General features: G+C 40.4%; 1 protein-coding gene across 2 annotated transcripts; it reads right to left on the bottom strand.

Annotated features, from left to right (window-relative positions):
• Positions 1-1877: 1877 nt before the first annotated feature.
• Positions 1878-17276, bottom strand: LOC137181102 (uncharacterized). 2 transcript variants are annotated; one of them, XM_067586479.1, is made up of 6 exons: positions 17100-17276; positions 14265-14488; positions 13605-13707; positions 12787-12882; positions 11377-11891; positions 1878-10218 (listed from the first exon to the last, which is right to left on the bottom strand). In XM_067586479.1, the coding sequence occupies exons 1-6, from the start codon at positions 17139-17141 to the stop codon at positions 8793-8795; spliced, it is 2406 nt and encodes an 801-aa protein (XP_067442580.1). In that variant the 5' UTR covers positions 17142-17276; the 3' UTR covers positions 1878-8792. The 2 variants fall into 2 exon arrangements, with proteins under 2 accessions (XP_067442580.1, XP_067442579.1); XM_067586478.1 differs by lacking the exon at positions 17100-17276 and having other exon boundaries at positions 14265-14618.
• Between the last annotated feature and the right edge of the window lie 5580 nt (positions 17277-22856).

The raw sequence follows: 22856 nt of genomic DNA, 5'->3' as shown, positions 1-22856 counted from the left end.
AGACATAGCACAGGGACAATAATACATCAAATATATAAAGTATGTCTAAATTATGTCAAATACATAAAAAATATGCAAAATAGTTGTAAATTATAACAGCTATTAACAAGAAGCTATATATGTATTTATAAAATTGAAATTTACAAGAATATTTTTTCATATTTTTGGTTCAGACCTCTTAGGGCCTGAAGTCTGAAGTGTAACTTGATGCCATATGTCCACTAGTATAGTAATAGAAACATACAATACAATTTAACACATTTTACATTGATTAGTTGATCAACAGATAATCAGTAAACAATAATGTTAATAAGCAATGAATTATTAGTTATTTATCCAGCAAAGATGCAAACTATTTGCTAGTTTGTGTTTTTTTTTAAAATATGAGAATTTGCTCTTTTACATCTTTGTAACATGAATATCTTCTGGTTTTTGACTGTTGGTTGGAATACGGACGCACTTTGAAGACATCACATTGAGTTGTGGAAAATTATGATGGGCATTTTTCATTATTATCTGACAATCATCATCATTATTCAGTGACAACTAATTTTAAATATATATATATATATTCTTGATAATGAAAGTACATTTTCTTGGCAGCCAGCTATTTATTTTAAACACTTTTTTTTTATTCAGTGCTGCAATATGTTTTAACTGAGAGATCCAGATGTCCAGATGTATATATCATCTATCTTTTTGCAAGTTGTTGGTGTGAGTAGAAAGTTGCCCATAGTTTCCCACAATGTGTCTTTGAATGATGCAGCCAGTGCACTATAAAAGAAGTCTGAAAGCAGCTCTTGGGATGAATGCTGGTCATGTGCTGTAGTGTGAAAGAGCTTGACGTCACCAACCATCTGGAGGGAAAGAACACCATCGGCTGGCTCTGAGGGTCGATAAAATCTTTTTTTCTTTTTTTTAAAAAACATCAAAATATCAAATGTCTCCAAGCATACTATGTGTTGACATTACCTTTTTCAATTTTCACTTGGAGTAAATTTCAATATCCTTTCAAAATTGTGCCTCTGCATCATAAATGGTATTCAATTTATTTCTCCATAAATGAGGGTGGGAGGTTGAGACAGCTGTTTCTTGACGTGTGCCAAATCCCTATGGACAATAGGCAGCCGCGGGTGGTATTTAGGATAACAATCACACTGAACTGTGATTCTGTTCTTCAGAGCTTTCCCACACTCTGTGTACTGACAGAAGGTTAGGCATGTGTCACACTATAAGAGGATTCTCCTCTGCACAAGCTGTAAGGTAGCGCTTGTCAGTCTCTCGTATCCATTAAATGTAAATGTTATTAATTTTAGCACAAGGTCCACTTACTAGCTTTTCTGGAGCTTTTTCAAACACATCTAAAAGTCGTCATCAGCAGATGGAGTTTGGTCGCATCATGGCTTTTTGTGATCATGTGACATGGTGAATTATAAAAATTCACTCTGGATTTTAGGAAAGAGACTATCCATTATTCATTTCTTTCTCCATTTTCAACAGTATTTACATGTAAAACCTTTGCAACACTTGATTTAAAAAAATCTATAAGTCCCTGACTTATTTATTTCATGTGTTAATAAATGAATGACCCAACATGAATTAATGTGTATGTTATGTATGGTGTGATGAACTCATGTGTGTCTGGGGCAATAACTGTAGAACAGACTGTTCGGTAATCTGTTGGCTTGACATGTTGTATATTAAACATGTTTTCCCTGAATTAATCATTTACTACAGTAATACATTAATTCACTTGTTCAAACCAGTTATGAATGACAAAATCAGCCTGAGGTTTATTGCTCATATCTGACTGTCAGGGCATCCCAAATATCAGCAATGTGTTGTTAACGCATCAATGAAAACACAAAACCACTATGTCATAGCTAATTAAAATCTCTTTATTACAATCACATGTACATCATCATATTCCAAAAAGCTTGCTGTAGTGAAAAGTACCTTTGCACAGACAGATGGAGGTGGTGTGGCAGGCTGGATGGAGGGATTGTCAGATGAAGTGAAACAAGTGTTGAGTTCACCAGCAGCAAGCATCTCCGCTCCAGTGTGCTTTTAATTTCCCATCACATGAGGACAGCAGCTCTATTTTCAGCTCTCTGTGGCCTTGTGTAACGTAAGCAAAGAGAGTGAAGGGGGGGCGGGTGGGAAGAAAAAAAAATCTCTCTTCGTCATCCATTATTCAGACTGTTTGAGTCACAGCTGAGAGAGAGGGAAGACATGGTAACAAACAAGGTGGAGGTTTGATTCCATGTCATTTTTCTCTGAGTCTGAGTGTTTAAAGTGTTTAAACAACCAGTTTGACACTTCTGTAAATCCTCTTGTTCTCTGTGAAAAGACAGATATCAGTTTAAGCTCTCTACATCCAGTACAGAGATAGATAGCATAGCTTAGCACAAAGACTGGAGGCAGGGGGAAACTGCTAGCCTAGCTCTATCAAAAGAGAAAAAATCCACCTTCCAAATCTTCAACTCCAACAAAGTTGATTTAAACAAAGTAGTTTTTTAGGCCAGACAACCCCACTATGCCACTGTGTTCAGCCATATTCCCAGTTTAGCCAATCCCGACATCTGAATCACTGCATATCTGATTTGTGTTTAATTAAAATAGGTGCTAACTGGTGTTGTGCTGCTATTTCCCTGGTTGGAAAAATTATATAATAAGCCAATTTGTAGGCAGGATTAGGAATGGAGACCTAAGAAAGAATAACATAAAAATGTTGCCGAGCATGGATGAGATGTTTGCAGCTGTACAGATTGTTGTGTGTCAACTTACAGACTGAGCAAACCTTAAAATCAACATACTCCTTGATCGATGTGACAAACGTTAACTGATCTTTGCAACCATTACCACAGTGTTCATTGAAAATGGAGCTGACAGGACGGATATGTCTGATTGTTTAGAGTAAAATAATATAATAATAAATATGGAAATAGGCTCACACTTTTACCCTGCTTCCAGTCTTTGTTTCAACCAGGCCAAATAAAAACCCACTGACAACTTTGGAGTTGCTAGAGGGTAGCTTTTTTCTCTTTTGATGGAGCAAGGCTTGCAGATTCTCCCTATTTCCAGTATTTGTGCTAAACTAGGCTAAACATGTCTCCATACTGGACAGACTAAGATAAAAGTGATATCTATCTGAAACATTTAACTCTAGAGAAGACAGAGATCAAGAAAATGTATCTAAATTATCATAGTGTTCCTTAAAGCATTAGAGTGTCAGTGATCCTACTCATAATTCATGGACACCACATTTAACATTCAGAACAAACTGAACCACTTTCCATGAGTGTTGACAATATTGTGAGTGTTAAATGTTCTAATACTACAATGTTAATCTCTGTGCTGTACATACAGCCTCCATAACACAGCTATAAACCTACAAAATCACATGATAATTCACTGGAGGCGTCTGATGGCATCAACATGTCCCGTTACTAACTCCAACCTCATCTGCACCCTCTGTAAAAATCAATATGTACATGTCATAATGACACAAAACAACAGTAAAATTTAATTTAGCCATTTAAAGAGACAATAATATTCACATTTTGTGTTCAGTCTGAAAATGGTAAATCAAAGCTTCACCAGTTTTTAAGTAAATAAAGCAGATTTTAAAGATTTTAAAGATCATAGAAACTGTTCACATTGGTTTTGTAACCATCACAAGAAAAATATTGAAATATGTCCAACACAATGACAATAAACAGATTTTTTTTCCTCCATAAATCACTATGATAGTTTATAAAGAAAACATCAACACACACTGTCGTTCTATCTACAGTCGTTCCACTGGCCTCAGTCCCTGGTACAGAAAGGTAGGGAAAACTTTTCGTATAAAATATGATGTGCAAAAAGTTGTTTTCTTAGGTCCCTCTCATGGAAAACAATGTAAAGAAATAATGTAAATATCTACATAGTAACCTTTGCTCTTGCCATTATAGATTCTAGGATTACTGTGCACTTGTGGTGACTCGTCACTTTTGTGCATCTGTTTGATTTAAAACAAGTTACTGCATTTGATGGAAACCTGACAGGTAGCGCACACAACACCGTCATTATCATATTAAAATTAGCTTGAGGTATTATTGCACATTATCCCCAACCGCAGAACTGGAGTCAGTAGATTTCAGAGTGGAATGTCAATAATGCTGACTTGACACAGTCAGTCTGACTATATAAATGCAGCAGCAGTCTGGACAAGCTAACGTAAAGTTGACTTGATGTATATCTTCTTTTCCTTAAAATCTCCTAAACACAGTCGACACATCACTGTAGATTTCAGTAAACATGCATAAGCTGTTACCTGGGTAGGTAGATCTATAAACATCCTGCCAACAGTAAAGACATCAGCAGGAACAGGGAGCCATGAAGGGCCAAGAATCTCATGCTGCATTCATGCCATGTTCGCAGGACAGTAAGAATGAGGAAAATGGAAATTTGTATGGAGCAAATTTCCTGCCAAAACCAAACAAACAAAACATGTTTTACAAATGCCCAACGATTCACTAACAAACACATTTCTAATACATCATGCTTCAGAAACAAATATTGCAAGTACAAAAAAAATATATCCTTAAAGACAAAAAATAAATAAATCATGTGACTTTTGGCACAATCTTTCCGCTGTGATCATAAGGATTTTCTCACAAATTTCCTGAGTAATTCACTCTCAACAACAGCAGGTGGCGCTAAGAGTCAATTTAAATAGACTGGGAGATTGAGCAGAGCAGAGCGTTCTGATTCCTCAAATGATTTTTGAATTTTTTACAATGTTCACAAAAGAGTAAATAAATAGAAAATGGAGTCCATTTCACTCTTACACAGTAAGCTATCTCAGTTGGCTACCTCCGAGTATGGCTGGTGATTTTCTATATTCTTTATATTTTCAACAAATCCTGTCAAAAGACCAAACCAACAATAATTGAGCTCTATGGCACAAAGGAATAAGATATATCAGGCTTTGGAGACATTGGCAATACTTGTTTATACGATAAATTCATTGTTGCTTTTGGTCTTTTCATGTGATTTGTCAGCAATAAGAAAAATATTGAAAATCGCCAGCCTTACCTTTCAACTTTATAGGAACCATCAGCTGAACTGTCACAAATGTTTAAAACCTTGACCTTGTTCGACTCTAAATGGTAAACATATGATTAAAGCTTTCAATTAACCCCTAAAACTGTTACCTGAGAAAGCATTTCTCAACATCTCTACCTTATTTTTGTGTCCCAGTTTCTAAATTAAAATGTTAAAATGGTATTCTTATGAATTCAATCTAAGAATATACAAATTCATTAAATAGCAATTATTTCCCTTTACATCATAAAAATCAAATTTTTATATATTACAAAAATGCCTAATTAACAAATAAATATGGTAATGTATGGGACCAGCACAAACCCAACACTGAGAAGCTTTCCAGTAGGGGGCAGAATGAAAATGGTTGAAATCAAGATTTAAATATGAACTTTTTTTTGATTACAGAAACTGTAAAATGAAATAAAATAAATAAAATGAAAAATAGTTAAGTTTGTAAAATATAATTTGATTGGAACTTTTGATTGAAGAAAAAAGCAAACAAAAATTTTGCAATGAAGATCATTTCAAATTAGGATAAACAAAAAACTGTCTACATATAAACAGTGAACCAATTTTATATGCCATGTAGGAAACACTTTTTAAAAAAATAAAATAAAATAAAGTAAACAAATTCCCTTTTTTCCCCTGCGATTTCACCAGTATAAAACTAAACTACAGTGTACAGCGTTTTGTTAAGTTGACAATCAAATGCTGATCATTTGATGCGCTGCTCTTCTACACACTCCAGCATGTTTAAATCAACTAATAGCGCCACCTGCTGTTGTTGAGGGTGAATTGCTTAATTATTAATTGTTTGTCTTTTTAGGACATTTTTTTTGTACTTGTAAAACATGCTGTATTTGTTTCCGAAGCACAATGTATTAGAAGTATGTTGTGTGTTTATTTGATGCATACATTTTTTATTTTCAAAACAAAAATTCATTAGTTTGTTAATGGCGTTTTGTATATCCAAACCACACCGTGTTTGTTAGTGAATCGTAGAGCATTAGTGAAACATATTTTGTTTGTTAGTTAGGTTTTGGCACGAAATTAGCTCCATACGCCCATTATTAAAACTTTGGAACATCTTAAATTTTGATTGGACCGCACAAGTGAGCTGCCAGCTAGCTACCTCTGATCAAGTTTCTGCTATCCACCTATTCTAATGTCCTGACATAGCTTAAATGATTGTGTTGTAGTTAAAAATAGAGGGAATGGTTCGCAATATGACACAATTACACATAAGTTTAGCTTACTAATATCATAGACAGTGTTTATTGGCCCAGACTGGACAATTAAACTTTTAACTTGTCTGTTGCTAGGCTTGTAGCCACACCAGATAAATGGACACTAAGTCTAAATTAGCTATTTATATTGTATTACATATATGTAGGCATTTGCAGATAGCTCTTTTTTAACTTAGGAATAACCTCTCTGCTGACATCAGACAATTTGAATCTGTTGAGTCCTTTAGATTTTTTGCCTTAACCTACAATTAACTGACTTTAATTGATTTCTTCATGACCTTGTACTGCACGGTAAGTCGGTTTCTGTCTCATTGAATTTACTAATCGCTGTCCTGCCTACAAGATTATTGATTATTGCAACTGTTCTGAATGGTGTAATGTGAGTTTCCCCTGTGTGTATGTATAGTCTGTCCTCCTGCCAGGTCTCCATGTTGATGGAGGTTGTGTGGTCCAGCTCCTATTCTGTTCTGGTGGTGCCTGGAAGCTGTTTGGCATCCTCTTTATCACATTCTTCATATATATTATAAATCCATTATAATTTTGTTATCCTGTTCAGTGCTCGTGTTCTATTATGTACACACAACCTCTATTGCACATCTGTCCATCCTGGGGGAGGGATCCCTCCTCTGTTGCTCTTCCTCAGGTTTCTTCCATTTTTTTTCCCCATTTAAGGGGTATTTTAGGGAATTTTTTCTAATTCTAATCGAGGGTCTAAGGACAGATGTTGTTTTATTGCTGTACAGACTGTAAAGACTCCTGAGGCAAATTTGTGATTTGTGATATTTGGCTATACAAATAAAATTGACTTGACTTGACTTAATTTTCCTAATCAATTGTATCAGTTAATGATCAGTTGTATCATTAATATTGGATTTTATTTCGGTATAACTACCAGTGATTGTAGTTTTGCAGCCATCTTGACACTGTTTTTAGTGACATTTCTTTAGTACTTTTCATCAGGTAGGAGATATCATAGATATCAGAAATTCCTGATATATCTAACTCAGAATTACAACTTGGAAGTTGGTGTGAACATTTTTTCCCACTCAGCTCAGTACTGTCTAAACAATATCACATGAATGCAGCATGAACTTCATCCCAAACACTACAGCATCTGATTATAGAGATTTCAGCTTTGGTGGAAATCCTCTGCAAACCTCTGTGGCACATTTTTTTTCCATACCTGATCAACACAGTTTTACTAGTGATGCACAAGCGAGTGAATCAGGTCACTTTTTTTTTTCATCATTTTCGTGACAAAACCCCCCACCAATTGATATTTTAATTGTAAACAGAGTTTCTATAAAAAACCATTCAGGATTTGGTATCAAATCTCAGTTGTCATTGTCCGCATTGCTACAGTTGATGTGTTCTGTGACCCTGATGTAAAAGCAGTTGTATGTGATCTATTGTTAGTGCACAGCCAGGTACATCACGCAGAACAGTATTGCTCCCCGAAATCTCATGGTTCTGTTTGTAGATTTGAGTCCAAGCCCAAATTTTTGTAATTTTGCCAAAGATTCTGTGAAATAAATGTAGCATAAGCATGAAACACGTGATGTGAACACCCACGCTCATCTGATCTTGTTTGCTTGTCATTACAAGCGTCATGCACTGACACACGCATTTTGTCTGGAGTGCTGTACAGTGGTGACACACCCACACATAAAGCTATCATTTGAGGTGATGTACAGCGATGACAGTGAAGTTCCCTCTTTCACACACACATTCATTAAAGGAACAGTCCAACATTTTCTGTAAATGCTCCTTTTCTTTGTCTTCCCCAGTTAGATGAGAAAATGGATATCAGTTACATTTTTGTGCGTCAAGTACAGAGATAAAGAGGACCCTGTTCTCTGTACATGGATAACTGAAGTTCCTGAATATCCCAAAAACATCAGGGTGGATGGCAAATAGTGCAGTGTGCTGTGGGTTCATATATTTTGTACGGTAATACATTTAAAGCAGCATAATGACATCCACACAGCAATATGAAAGGACAGGAGCATATGTTGAAACCATTGCAGACATAATTTTTGAGTTAGCTTGTTGACAAAAGTTGTCACTCAGACCCTTGTGGATATGCAGATGCAGTTAGTTAAGATGACTTAAACCAGAATTAACAAATAAATCCAACTGTAATCAAATAGCCAGGTTATCTGGGTAAGAATTAACAGGATCATTTAGGTGGATAACATCATGTTATCCTGGATTAATTAAATCAGCATGTGGATCTAGGCTAGCTTCCCCCATGCTTCCAGTCCTTGTGCTAAGTTAAGTTAAACATCCTGGACCTATGTCTGTACTGGAGGCATAGAGATAAAACTGATATCTATCTTCTCATTGACTCTGGAGAAGAGGAGGATTTGCTAAAATGTATTGTTGTTAGCTTCACATCACACGCACTCACACTCACACACAGAGTTACAGTTAGACGTGGTGTCCATGCAATCAGACGGTGGTGACTGTCAGCAAGGAGCTGGGACACAGCATGTCCTCCTGGGTGTTTAGCCTGGTACCATGAGTCAGCAGCTCTTCTACTGTCGTCCAATCATCCAACATCTTCCTATTCCTCAGACGACTCAGCTTCCTCTGACTAAGCTCCAGGACTGTATTGCACCGCCCTTCTGCAAAAGCACCGCCTCCTCTGCTGTCCAGCACACCTCTATCTCCAACAGAGGCTCCTCCTCCTCCTGCAACTGCTCCTACCCTGACGGCGTCTCGTATCATACCTCCTCTGGCCTGCTGCTGCCTCTGCTCTCGGGCCAACAGAAAGTGTTCCCTCCTCTCTGTTCGACTCCAGTACCGACCCATCAGCATGTCAGTGTTGGTCTCCTCATCTGTGCTCATCCCACTGCGTTCATCCGCCAGCTGAGATGCCCGGTCTCTCAGGAGCTGGTTCCTGGAGATTCGTGAGGTCGTGTTGGGTTTTGAGCTGGGATGAAGTTTTGGCTGCAGACAAGAGGGATTGGGGCTTGAACACGCATTCATGTGTCCTTTCTTTGCATCCCATCCAGCAGCAGAGCCAGCACCTGTGTGGCCCTCCAAGGTGCTATAGAGACCTCTACCTCCCCCACCGCCCTGGGACTGACGACAGGCCTGTTTGGGCCATGTGTCATTGACGTCCCCAGGCTGAGGAGGGTGGACCAGGCTTTGGAGGTGCTGCTGCTCTCTGACTCGGTTCTTCTCCAGCTCCTGCTGCCTCTCTCTGTCCATCTCCTCCTGAATCTGTGCCTCCCTCTCCAGCTCTTTCTCCTTTTGCATCTGCCTTTTTTGTTCCAGTTCCCTCTCAATCTCCCTGTCCCTTTCTGTCACCAGTGGCTCAGGCATCAAGTTTCTTTGTTGCGAGTGCCACCAGTCATGGTGACTGAGCTGGATGTTAGGGTTGTTGTCATAGAAATGCTCATGGGTGTTAGCACCCCTGATGTGCCCCAGAGTAGTGGGGTGTTGTTGGGTTGAGAGGGCCAGGCCTGCTGGGTGGGAAGCCATCACACTTGCCATTAGCTCACCTTCCTCTGGCAGGCCTGGTGGCAGGACGTTATGTGGCACAACACCTCCACAGTGGTGCAGGGTTGCTGCACAGTAGGAGGGGGAAGCTGGGTGGCTGGCCCGGCGGCGGTACTCCTGCGGCGGAGGGCGATGGTGCAGTGTTCGGCTTCTCCTCAGCATCCCCACTGAGCTGGAGCCATGGTGGTGCTGCTGCATAGGTACTAGTGGTCTCCGGTGGCTGGAGGGGGTACTGCAGGTGGAGAGGACTGGGCCTGTCATTCGTGAGACTGCAGCGTGGGAATGGGAAGGGTTGAAGAGGGCTCCACTGCTGGAGCTGTGACGATTCAGACAGGGCCGATCGGCTTTATGGAACTGGACCGATGACACCCTGGAAATACAAACAGTGAAGTCAAAAAAAAAACAACAAAAAAAAAACATGCTGAAACAACATGGATCAGAAGTCAGGGGATAGTTTCATAAAGACTGATAGATTCACTTCAAATATACATTTAAGTTGCTCAAAGCTGTCAAATTCACTTAGGCATTCACACTAATTTTAACTAAAATTAATTTTAAAATTAATTAAATAACTAATTTACCAAAATATTCAATTTACTATAATTGATAATTATTGCATTTGAGAACCTGGAACCATCAAATGTTTGCATTTGTACTTAAAAAATTACTTAAATGTTTACTGATTATCAATATCAATTAATAGACTAAGCTGCTCAGTTCTCTCTTCACTCCAGCAGTTTTAACTGGTTTTACATTGTTTTAAACTGGTATAAAATGATAGAGACTATCTTTTTTAAACTAGGTTTAAACATACTGAACCATTAATAAATAGAGCGAGTCTAAACTGTTTTAAATCTGTTCCTGGTTTAAGATGGTTTGAACCGGTTAAAACCATCTGAAACCAATTCTGGATTAAATCATGTTAACAGGTTGTTAATAAATTAACTGTTTTAAATATGTTTAAAGTGGTTTAAACAAGGGATAATCTGGTTTTAGGATGTCTTAAACTGATACATACTGGTCTATACTGTTTTTAACTATTTGAAACAAGAGATTGATTGGTTTAAACAGTTTAACAGGTGTTAAACCAGTTTAGATGAATTTCAACAAGGAATGAACTGGTTTAAACTGATAAAGAATTGAGACATGATGTAAAATGGTTTTAAAAAGGTAACTAGTAACACATTATTAAATAAGTTTAAAAGTTAAATGGGTCTGTTCTAAACCACTGACTGAGCCAGTTTTTCTTTTATCATTGTCAACAGGTGTCACTCATTGTTTCCATGGAAACATAGCTCAGTTTTGGATGGCTTTGAGCTTTCAATCTGGACCAAATTGGTCGACCGACAGACATGCCGACATTGCCATCCCTAAAGTCAAGCAAAAAACGGGGAAAAAGACTAATTCCTAATTCTAAAACAAAGACTGCTGTAACTCTGTACACCAGTCTGACAGAACTTGGTGAGGTGAATGAGAACTTTGATATTAAATGTAATTTTACTAAGTTAGTACTTCTACCAGCTCCTACCTGAAAAGTCCACGGGGTGGGTGGTCCATGACGGGCCCGGCACCCTCCTCCATCCCAAGCTGAAGGCGCTGACACTGCGGCTGCATGGTCAGTGCCTCGGGGATGGCCTCCAACAGCTCGCGGTGACTCTTGGGGCAGCTGTCACGCCGCTCTCGCCTCTCACAGGGTTCTCCCTGATGTTGCAGCCTGGCATTGTACAGCCGCATTCGCTTCTCCAGCAGCCTCTGGAAGTGCCTGAACTCCCCGGTGCTGACACTGTAGAAGCCTGAGTCACTGAGCTCTGAAGAGATAAACGACTCAGAAGAAGGAGAGCCACCGCCTCCGAAGCCCCCACAACCCCCTGGAGCAAGGGCCCCATGTGAATGGCAGTCATCCAGGCCTCCTTCCTCGGTCTCCAGCCCTGAGAGGTCCCCCTGGTGGAGGGAGCCATCAGTCCAGCCCAGACCACTGTCCAGCTCGTGGTGGAGGGGCAGGAAGCCCAGAGGCTTCTCCAGCATGAAGTCATCATCATCCGTCTGCAACAACAGGTATCCTCAGTCCCAAGACAATTTACACAAATACACACACCAGAACACTATAAATAACTACATATTTTTTTATGTTTTATCCATGTGGGACCTCAGTACTTTCTGACTACTGACTGAATGTGTCTGTAGCAGTGTGAAACTGTCAAATACTGAAGGTTAATAGTGAATTCACTGCAGTTTTGAGCGATTATTACTTTTAAAGGAGGAAATAGTGCATTTTTTGGGACTACTTTTATTGGCGGATTAATCCACATTTGGTGCTCTAGTGAGTTGAAGTAAACAACTGTAGCCATGTTCATATTATCATCAAATAATAGTGTGACTCATTTATATGTTTTAATAGTTTTTGGACAACATTGGAGCTCCATGGCAGAATAAGACAAATCAGAATTTGAATACAAGGACCGGATCTATTCATTATTGGTTTGGGCCAGAACATGGGATTTGTTGACAATAACACAAATATAGCATATCATATTATTTGAATAACAAAATAGATGCACTCTGGGTACAAGGCGGTGAGCATAAAGATGTCCGTAATGCACCGCTATTCCCTCTGACATCTGCGTCTTGAATCATGACATCAATATCAACAGGATCATTTAGATAAATGTATCTGTGAAATTGTGACTATAGTCCTCTTGAATGAGGATAATTTGAATGACACAATAAATATTTGTTTTGATACTGATATCATTTGATATTGTTATAATAGTGCAATAAAAACAATTGCAACTACTTCTGTCATTTATGCTCAGAACGAGAAAGGTACTGAAAAAGTATTATTTTGGTATCAGTACTGAAACTTGTATCTTATCGGCACAGGTATTGAAAAATGACAATATGCAGCCCTAGATATAACACACAGCACAGTTTTGGATACCTGACTGTGGCAGCCATTAGGCTCTTCTAAGTTGACATTGCAACATCTCATCAGGCAGTTCTGTCCCTTTGGTCGACGACCAGCCAGTTCTGGATCCTGAGGGATTTGTGATATGAAACAAAGAAAATTAGAAATAGCACAAAGCCTCTGTATGTTTATAGGTTGTTCATTTATTACTTCTTGCAGGAATTCTTAATCAAATCTGAACTAAACTGCCAGTGTGAGAGCACTCGTATATTTTATGTGCCTACAGCATGTAGTTCCTGTGTTAGGATGGAGTGATGGAGAAAATTAATGGACTGAGTGATTTGAGAAAGTTCAGTTGCATTTTTGATGCCTTTTTCCAATATTAAAAAGGGCACTACACTCATTGTACACCCAGTCTGTCTCTTGGTATTAGTATCGTTATCATCTCTCAAAATTTAATTAGATTTTACAGTGGTCAGGTCACAAGTGGCTAACAGAATTAGCAGTACTAGCCACAGTCTGTCGTTTCTCTGCAGACCTTCAGTGCAGTTTTACAATGTTTTACACACTGCATGTGTGATGTCTTTGTCAGCCGTGTTTATTAAATCCAGTGTGTCAAACCAACAAACCACATGACACAGTTACTAAGCTGCATTTCATGAAAATATGACATCTTGTAAAGGACCATGATCAGTTTAAAGTATTTCAAATTGTTTGAAATGATTGTAGCTGAAGTCAGAGTGATAATCTATGTTTCTTTACCAGACCGGTGCATTTGAATTGGAATATTCATAATCAGTGTACTGGTGTGTGTGTGTGTGTATGTATGTGTGCGTATTTCTTAGTGTCACCTGGTGGCCGATGTCCACAGTGTCCATTGGGGAGCTGGACAGGTAGCTGTACCGTCCTCCATCACAGTGATCTTGTGGCAGAGACAGATGGCTGTAATAATGTCTGAGACAGGAGGCAAGAACACAGTTATTTAGACATTTTCAAGATCAAATCATTTTTTTAATCCTGTTACTAAGAACTTAAAACCCAGATAAACTCCAAAACGCATTATGTGTGTGCAGTACATCATGCTAACCATCAATGCAATGTCTACCCTGTGGTCACTCATATCTGTTAAGGCTCTTCTCTGCTCTGGCTATACAGTGGTGGAATAAACATCCCACTGCTGAAGGCTAAAAACCCACCTTTTAAGATTTCATGTGAGCAACCCTTGCTAGTACTTTATTTGTGTCTAATTTCTTTACAGAAAAAATCTTTAAAGACTTTGCTTTGAACACGCTTTCATTTGTCAGTGATACAACTGCATTTTATTGTGCAATACTGTTGTATTATGACAAAAAAGCTGAACCTTGAATTTTATTGCAAAGGGATCCAGTTTTGGATGATATCTTGGTCTTGCTCCTACATGGTTTGAATGCACTGACTGTCTTTGGACAAAAGTGCCAAATGAATGTGCAGTAATGTGATGTAATACAATCTCTTTCTATCTTTATGTATACCTGTCCTGGTAGGAGGGGCTGGACGCGTTGAGCCCCGTCCCCATCCGTGGGAGGGGCAGGTTGAGGTGCTGCAGGTTAAGGGGGAGAGGCTCCCAGGTTCCCCTGTCCGCCTCAGTGCCACACCCCCTCTGACCCTTGATCTGCATTGTGATTGGATGCTGACTGGCCGCCAGGATTCGCAGTGCATCCCGCTGGCTCAGGTGTGCTAGACTCCGCCCACTCACCTGAGACAAGCAGGAACAGAAGGAAGGTGATGTCAGCAAACACCTGCCTACTTTCATATCCAAACTGTGTCCACCTGATGAACGAGAGTCCAATATTCACTCTCCTTTTAGCGCCAGTGTCCTCTCCAACAGCTCCTGAGGAAAATATCTGGCCCTTTAGCAGATCGATATTCCACTTTCCTCACTAGACAGTCTCCAACTTTAACTGTCATCAGCTGCTGCTGATAACGCTAAGACTGAGCCATACAGGAAATGTGTAGTAAAGCCAAAACAAGGAGCCAAAAGAGGCTCAAATGTTCTGCAGAGCTCCATAGTTGGTGCGAATTGTGTGGGTTACCATCACACAGTCAATTGATTCAATGTTATAATCCATATAAAAATATGGATTATAGGAGCTTTAGTATTTCTTATTATCATGTCAACTATCAGTTGATTAGAGTAAGAAAATCTAAAAAAAAAAACCTTTTTATCAAGACGAGTCTATTGATTGATTTGATGTTGATTTGATTTGATGTAATTTACAAATGTCTGTCTTCAGTCCCCACAGTCCAAAATTCACAGATTTGGTTTAACATGACATGAAACTGAGAAAAGCAGAAAACACAGTGTCACAGTGGTGACGCCAGAACCAGAGAATGGTTGAGAGTTGTCACACTAGAAATGATTGAAACACTTGGCAAAATGGTCAACAATTATTTTGCTGTTGATGAATTGTGCAGCAGCACTGCCAGCTGAATGTGCGTCATACTGCCTTTAGCTTCATTATCATTACTGTTAGAAAGGGTTGGTCAGTATTAGATATGTAGTGTGAGGTGATGTAGTTTTGTCAACCATCAAATATTTTATCTAGTCCTCTGGCTGTAACATCTCTGGCTGTACTAGACCGTTGTTGGCAATGTTATAATATGATAAGCAGGCCTAATTTATGGCAACATGGATTTTTATATGATTTTAGCATCAATTTAATTAACTGAATCAGCCAAAAACAGACATTTTGTATTTGTGAGTCTGTATGCAGCTCTCATGTCTCTATATACAGTTGTAAATTCTTGTGGGAGGCACTAATCAATTCAATTCTAAAAATTAAATTAGAGGAGAATGTGGGAGAATATTATGGATACAGGTGAGACAAATTACTATGACGTACAGTAAGTACATGTGCTGCCATGCTGGTGAATTTTCATGGTTGTTGTATTTTTGTGTATGCTCACAAATTTTTTTTAAAATCAGGAAGGTTTCAAATTCTAATAGCAGCGCTATGGTGGATGCCAATTTGTCTTAGAATATGTATAGTAAACCCTAGGATGGGAATTAGTTTGATGTCATTAGTTTGCAAGTATTTGGTCAAAAACTTAAGTATTGGACAGTATTTTGAGGTGATGACGATGACGATTGAGAAATCAGGGGATAACAATTCATCCTGAGGGTAACATGTATGTTTTATGATGTTAGCATATCACAAACTACAAATTTATAACAGAAAATCTGCATTATGAACCAGACATTTTGAAGTTTTAAAAGAAGGGCTGTTTACCAGGCAGGTAGGGTCTAATTACGAGATGCTATCCAATTGCATTATGGGAAATGTGGGATCCAGTGTTTTTGGTGTTTGACCCATACTCAGCTGTTGACCAAGTCAGAATATCTCAGCCTCTGTTCCACAGATTTGACCCTTCTTTTCTACAATTTTATGCATGTGGCAGATTGAATCACTAGAGGACAGCTTTAATTCAGTCCTGTATTGTGGGAAAACAGCGTCTATCGATATCATACTCAAATTTGTCTGCATGCTGCCATTTTAACTGCTCATCACCTAGTCTGTTTTTTTTGTTTGTTTTTTGTTTTTTTACAACACACTACAGACTAAAAATTCAGAATTAGTCGACATTATACAGCTGGGTCACAAGACACAGCTCTGCCTGCAGACACATGGTGTATTTATTCCTGGATGACAACCAAACAGTCAAATTTTAACGATTTGAAACAAATATGACGAATGTGGACATGGCGTCCATGCTTGCACTAAAGGGTTAACACCTACAAGCCAACATAAACCTCATCCTCCTTCTCTCTCTCTCACACACACACACACACGCAGCTCAGCAGCCAACGAATTAGATGCATGAACAGTACTGTTAACTCTAGCACATCACAACCATGAGTCACCCACCGCTACATTCAACTAGGCACACACACATGCACGCTCACACACACACACACACACACACACACATACACACACACACACACACACCCACAACATGAGCTGAGAAGCACAAAATGGCACCTGTGTGTGGAGACAGTGGATGGCAGCAGAACGACTGTGAGCCCCCAGCAAAGGAAGAATATGAACCACATTCTTGCACGGAACATGAAAATTCAACATATTCGTTTGACATTCAAACACACACAAATTAGATTTATTATCCACAACACATGCAGTCCTGCAGAAATCATGAAATTATACCATTTTGCAACTGATTCTACACACACGCACACACACACAAACCTGAACGTGCCCACTGAGCTACAGAGATTTCCATCTTCTTCAAATGACATCATAAAACACACACACAGCATCATTTATAACCACAAGTCTTTGGTTGCTCACCGTTTGGTCGCCCATCCATGGTCCAGAGAGCCAGCAGCCCATCGTCACAGCAACAGAGGACAGCTGCCTTGGTTCCTGTGAAAATCAACAACGCTGCTGCTTCCTCCAGATCGCCTCTTCCTCCTCCTCCTCCTCCTCCTCCTCCTCCCTCTCTCCGTCTGTCTCTCCTCAGGTGCCTTTCACTATCACTCTCTCCTCAGCATCTGTCCTCCTTCCTTCTTCTTCTCTTTTGTATATCCCTCAATCTTTCTTTTTCATCTATTTCTTCAACGTCTCAGTCTTTGCCCCTCCCCCTCCTTCACAGCTCTAGACTTTGGCATCCTGCACACACACACACGCATGCATGCATGCATGCAGTACTGCAAACATAAAAATATGCGCAGGCAGACACAGTGCTTTCAGAGACGGTGAGGGAAACCCGCAGTCACACAGTGAGAATAGAGTCTGATTGGCTGATGACCGTAAAAGGCGACCAATCAGATGCTCAGGCTGCCGTGGTCTCCCTCTGGATGTCATCCCCTCATCAGTGAAGCGTCGACATGTGCAGGAGGCAGCCTGTACTGCAGCGATATACACAGTAACAGAGGAAACACACCATCCATCTTCTAGCTGTTCATCCAGGATTCTCCAGTAGCTGCTGCTCAAGGCATGCTGGGAGATGTAGTATCTTGTTTATTAGAGGTCGTCTGTTTTAGATCAGGTCCACATTTTGGAGAAAATACCTGAACCTGATATGCACAAATTCCTTTAAAGACCAAAGGTTCAATCTGGAAGGAAACTGAGAAAAGTCTGACCTGTTCTAAACAGATTGAGGGGACATGATCCAATACAAATGTTCAGAAGGTCATCCACTCTTCACCAGTTCCTAGCACAGGCATCCCTCTTTCATCTCACTCACAGTTCCCATGCAAAGTCCTAGGTTCTGTGGCCTTGCGCATGGAGTGCACATGATAAGACACTGTCAGGATTCTCTGTACCAATCATAAGTCTCCATTCAACTGTCCATCAACTCGGCATGCCCTCAGGGTAAAGCATCTGGCTTGAGCTGAGGAAGAGAACTTCACTCACCGCTGCAGTTTCTGGACTTTTACTTCACTCAGTTTCTTTGGACTCTTGCTTGCTCTATGAGAATGTGAGTACTCAGTTATTATTCTGTTACTTGAGACTGGCGTTGCAGTAGTCCGCATCACTATAGTATTGTACTGTCTTATGTATAGTGACGGCACTCAAGTCCCGGTGACATCACATCATGTTAAAGTTGCAATACATGACATTCAGCCACTAGATGTCACACTATAGCACCAACATCTCAGACCACAACAAATGTGTGTGTCATTTACTCATTAAAGTTGGGGGAACAAAAGAAAGCTGACAGTTTCTTTAGCTTGCCCTCTGTGTGCATTATACCAGTAGTAATATATGAGCCTTTCTAAGCTAAGAAGTTACTCCTTGTTGACATTCCCTTATAGTTATGAGGAGCCTATTTTCATCATTTATTCATCTTTGTGCTGTTTATCCTTGCATTGCAGTATTCTTGCATTGTGTATTTCATGCCATTCTGTTGTGTTTACCATATGTTTATTACTATTGCATATGCTTAATGTCTGTACATGTTCTATGTTTATTCCCTTTAATGTAGTAACCACATCCACATAGGAGTATCCGAAAACTACCAGAAAAAAATGAGTGTCATGTCTATGAGTGTGTGTGTGTGTGTGTGTTATGAACTGGATTCATTGACCCATCAACATCATTCCTGTTCTTATCGGATAACCTGTGAAGAGTGCACCTAAATCCATAGAACCAGCACCTAAGGGTTCATTCGTCCATCATCACTGAGGTCTCACGTTTGGTATTCAGTAAACCAACACCTCATTTTTATGGTCCTTCAAGCTGGATCTGCAGCTTCCACAATAAAACAATGACATTCCCTGATAATACCCACCCTCATTGTGATGTTCATCCACCCCGCTATCTCAACAACTTCCTGGTGAGTCTTCCAAGAAGACAATTACCTCAGTCACATTCCCTCCATGACCACTCCACCGAGGGAGGTAGCAAGTATCACAATGCACCTAAGGTCACTCCTGACAGACAGACACCCCAGAGCCTCGTCCCAGAAGTGGTTTTATCAGCACTGAGATAAATGAGGGAGGACAACAACCAGCTCAGACAAGAGATGCATAACCTCCTCAGCATGCTGTGACCATCAGCTGCTCCTCAACCTCACGCCTCATGCTTCAGCGCTCCCAATCGTGAGTATCTCCTCCAGTTTGAGGACAGTGGTGCCTCCTTCACAAAGGCACCCACTCCAGACTGTCTATCCACTCTGCTGCAACATACCAGACAGCCCTTCAGCCAACCAGAGGATGACCTGTGCAATGTGCTGTGGCCTGAGTCTTCTCTCCCACTGTACGCCCATCAAGTTGGTGAGCCATTCCCTCCGCCACCATCGCCAGTGTCGTATCCATCTCCTGTCACAGCAGCAGCTCAGGACTCACTCCTGCAGATACCACCTCAACAACATCCTCGACCTTTGTTTGTTTCTGAGCTGACTGAGCATCTCAGGAGCATGAACATGAAGCCTGAGTATACTGCCTATGCACCTTAGGACAAAGATCCCACATCACAATACGCAGACCACCTGCTTGTTTTCATCATCTGCCAGCTGACCCACCTCATTGGCCACCTACAGATCAAGGGAATGGAGACACTACAGTCAGCCACGCTCTCCACCTTGTCAGGAGACAATGTATCATGGACCAAAGCCTCACATTCCATACTTCACTGATGATGATCCCCATCAGTTTGCCTGCTTGAAGATTGCACTTGACAACATCCTACCTTCAGCACGCTCAATCACCATCCTGCTTAGATATGACCGCCCCAGCAAAGGAATTAGAGCCTCCTACACAAGTACGGTCCCAGGCAAATGAACCTCAAGACGTATTGCCCTTTCTGCAATAATGTTCAGCATTACTTCAATCAGTGCTCAGAATTCAAGAAACTCACAAAGGAGCAGAAACTGGCTTGAACCAAAGTGGGTAAGTGGTGCTGAGGATGTGAAAGAGATCACCAAGTGGCACAGTGCTACCTCAAGGCCAAATGTCAGCAGTGTAACCAGACTCACCTGGAAGTAGTGCATGATGGCAATTCATCAACCAGAGAGGCCAGCCCCAGAGCCTATTCAACCAGTGACATACTACCTAGATCCCTCCTGAGAAGTAGCTACATGCTGCTGAAGATGGTTAAGATTTTCCAAAATTTGCAAAAGGAGGATTGAGACATATGCCATTCTGGATGACAAGTCTAAGCGCACAATCCTCCTCCACAGTTCTGCTCAAGAGCTGGGACTCCAGGGACAGCCTCATTCCAGGGAGTGAGAGCCTGGCACTCAGAACCATCCGCCAAGATACCAAGACTGTGCCAGGAATGTCTGTCTCCTTCTCTGTGTCCTCAAACATTCACCCCCAGAAACAGTTCTGGATCCACAGAGCAATAGAGCTCGGCCTCTCCAGACATGCTGTCCTGAAGAAGGAGCCCACCCTCCACATCTCCAGCATCACCTATTGGACTGACTCCACCACAGCCCTGTACTGGCTTATATAAAAATTCAATCCCTGTACAGTTGTCATGAATGGAGAAACTAGCTATAGAGACCAAAACCATATTTTTGTACCAGGCTATAAACATGTTTATTTCTGCTGTAAAGTTCGGCATTTTAACATGGGGGTCTATGGGGATTGACTCACCTTTGGAGCCAACCTCAAGTGGCTATTCAGAGAATTGCAGTTTTTGTCACTTCAGCATTGGCTTCATTTTTCAGCCCTGGAGGTTGCCGCTTGGCTAGATGTAAAAAGCTGCCTTACTCTACTTCTGTCTGAAATCAAGGACCCATTATTTTAAAAATTACTATGAATTTTGATGGTAAATCTACCATTATCACAGTAAACTGCTTACATGCAGTGTCAGAGCGGAAAGATTGACAGGCATAGCAACAGTAACTGAGGGAGGTGTGGCTTAGCGCACAGTCATTTGAACGTTCCTGGGCATTTGAACCATGAGTTCAACTTACAAAGTTCGTGTTCACCCTGATTGGACTGTCAGAAATATTTCAGATCCCTGATGGACAGATCTGGAAAACAGTCATCTGTGACAGAGTTACAGTCACTCTTCAGCTCTGCATTAACACACACAAACATATGAAAGCTTCATTTCATCTGATTCACACTCAGTGACTGTTCAGTTGCTATGGTTACCAACTTGCCTGCCAAATGTGGATATGTGTGTCGTTTTGTTAATTCAGTGAATTATCTTTTTGAGATGTGAAGAGCTGAATCTGTGCAGAGGAGCAGAATACTGGTGATACTGTGGCGGTGCAGATGTTGGTTATGATTATGTGTGTGTGTGTGTATGTGTGTGTGTGTGTGTGTGTGTGTGTGTGTGTTGGTTGCTGATGATGATGATGATGACGGGTGCATCTGGATGCCTGACGCTGAGCTCTGCCATTTCAGTGCTGAAATATGGAGGTGGAGAAAGAGGGAGAGGGATAGAGAGAGAGAGAGAGAGAGAGAGAGAGAGAGAGCATGTGTCAGAGTAACACACACACACTGTGGATCCTCAACTGCGACACACAGACCGTCTAAAAATGGAAAGCACACTTGCTGTTGCTGAGAAGCCACAAGAAGCTTCTATATGAAGAGAGCGTACATGCAGGGATTCATGTTAACATCCACCAGCCTTTGAAATAAAATGTGCATAAAAAATGTGGCAGCTAATGTCAGATTACTTGCCATGTGACATTGTGGGTGTAATTTGATTAATTACATTTTTTTCTTAATACATTCTTGGTCATTTCCACTGGGGATGGAGGAACCTTCTCAAAATCCAATTTTTGTCCCCCCACTTTTACAGTTTTAGTTTGATTTCCTTAGTAATATCTCTCTAAACATTGACCTCTGATTGACCAGCGATCCAGATGAGAAGAGAGAGCTGATCAAAATGTTGATACAGTCATCTGTCAACTCACCTACCGTTATAAGTGTGTACTTGGCGCAATTAAAGAGTAAGAACACTGTGAAATTCAGCCTGGACCCTGCCTCCCAGGATATTTGATAAATGCAACAGAGGAATGGGAGGGTGGGTGGAGGGCAAACGATTGTATGAGGCATGGTCTTGTGGCTTTTCATGGATAGGCACTAGCATTACAGTGTTGCTGCTTGCTTGTAGTCTGAGCTATCCAGTGATGAACAGCTACTGTTGGGCTCTCTGTTTGCCCTTTGACAGTCACTAGAAGAACATTTATATCAACTTATCAGTAACCCCATGATTCCCCATGATAAATAATATTGTGAAAAAATTATTGCAAGATTGTATGTTTTGGATCTATGGTCAGCAATATTTCTCTTATAATCACTGTATCAATTAAAAGTAATGATATTTTGTACTAAGTCATTTTTGAAAAATGGGTTATGTTTTGTATATTTGGTGTTTATAGTCATTTGTTGGTCAACATGATGAATTAGTTAACTGTATATAAGGGAAATGGAAGCAGCCTCAGACTCCACCCTGATAAAGAGTTGTGTGACACATTTTAATTTTGATGGACTTGCATTGAAGCTCACACTGGTCTGCACTTTGCTGTTTGTGCATTTTCAAATTGTAAGATGGATTTCCAAAAATTATCTTGGAAAAAGGGAGATTGCTGTATACCACTAAGCCGTGCAAACACAAGTTCGATTAAAGGAATAACTCAAA

The sequence above is a fragment of the Thunnus thynnus genome, chromosome 4 (assembly GCF_963924715.1).
Source record: "Thunnus thynnus chromosome 4, fThuThy2.1, whole genome shotgun sequence".
NCBI classification, from domain to species: Eukaryota; Metazoa; Chordata; class Actinopteri; order Scombriformes; family Scombridae; genus Thunnus; species Thunnus thynnus.
Note: the sequence above shows the minus strand (reverse complement) of the source record. Positions and strands in the feature narration are given on the sequence as shown.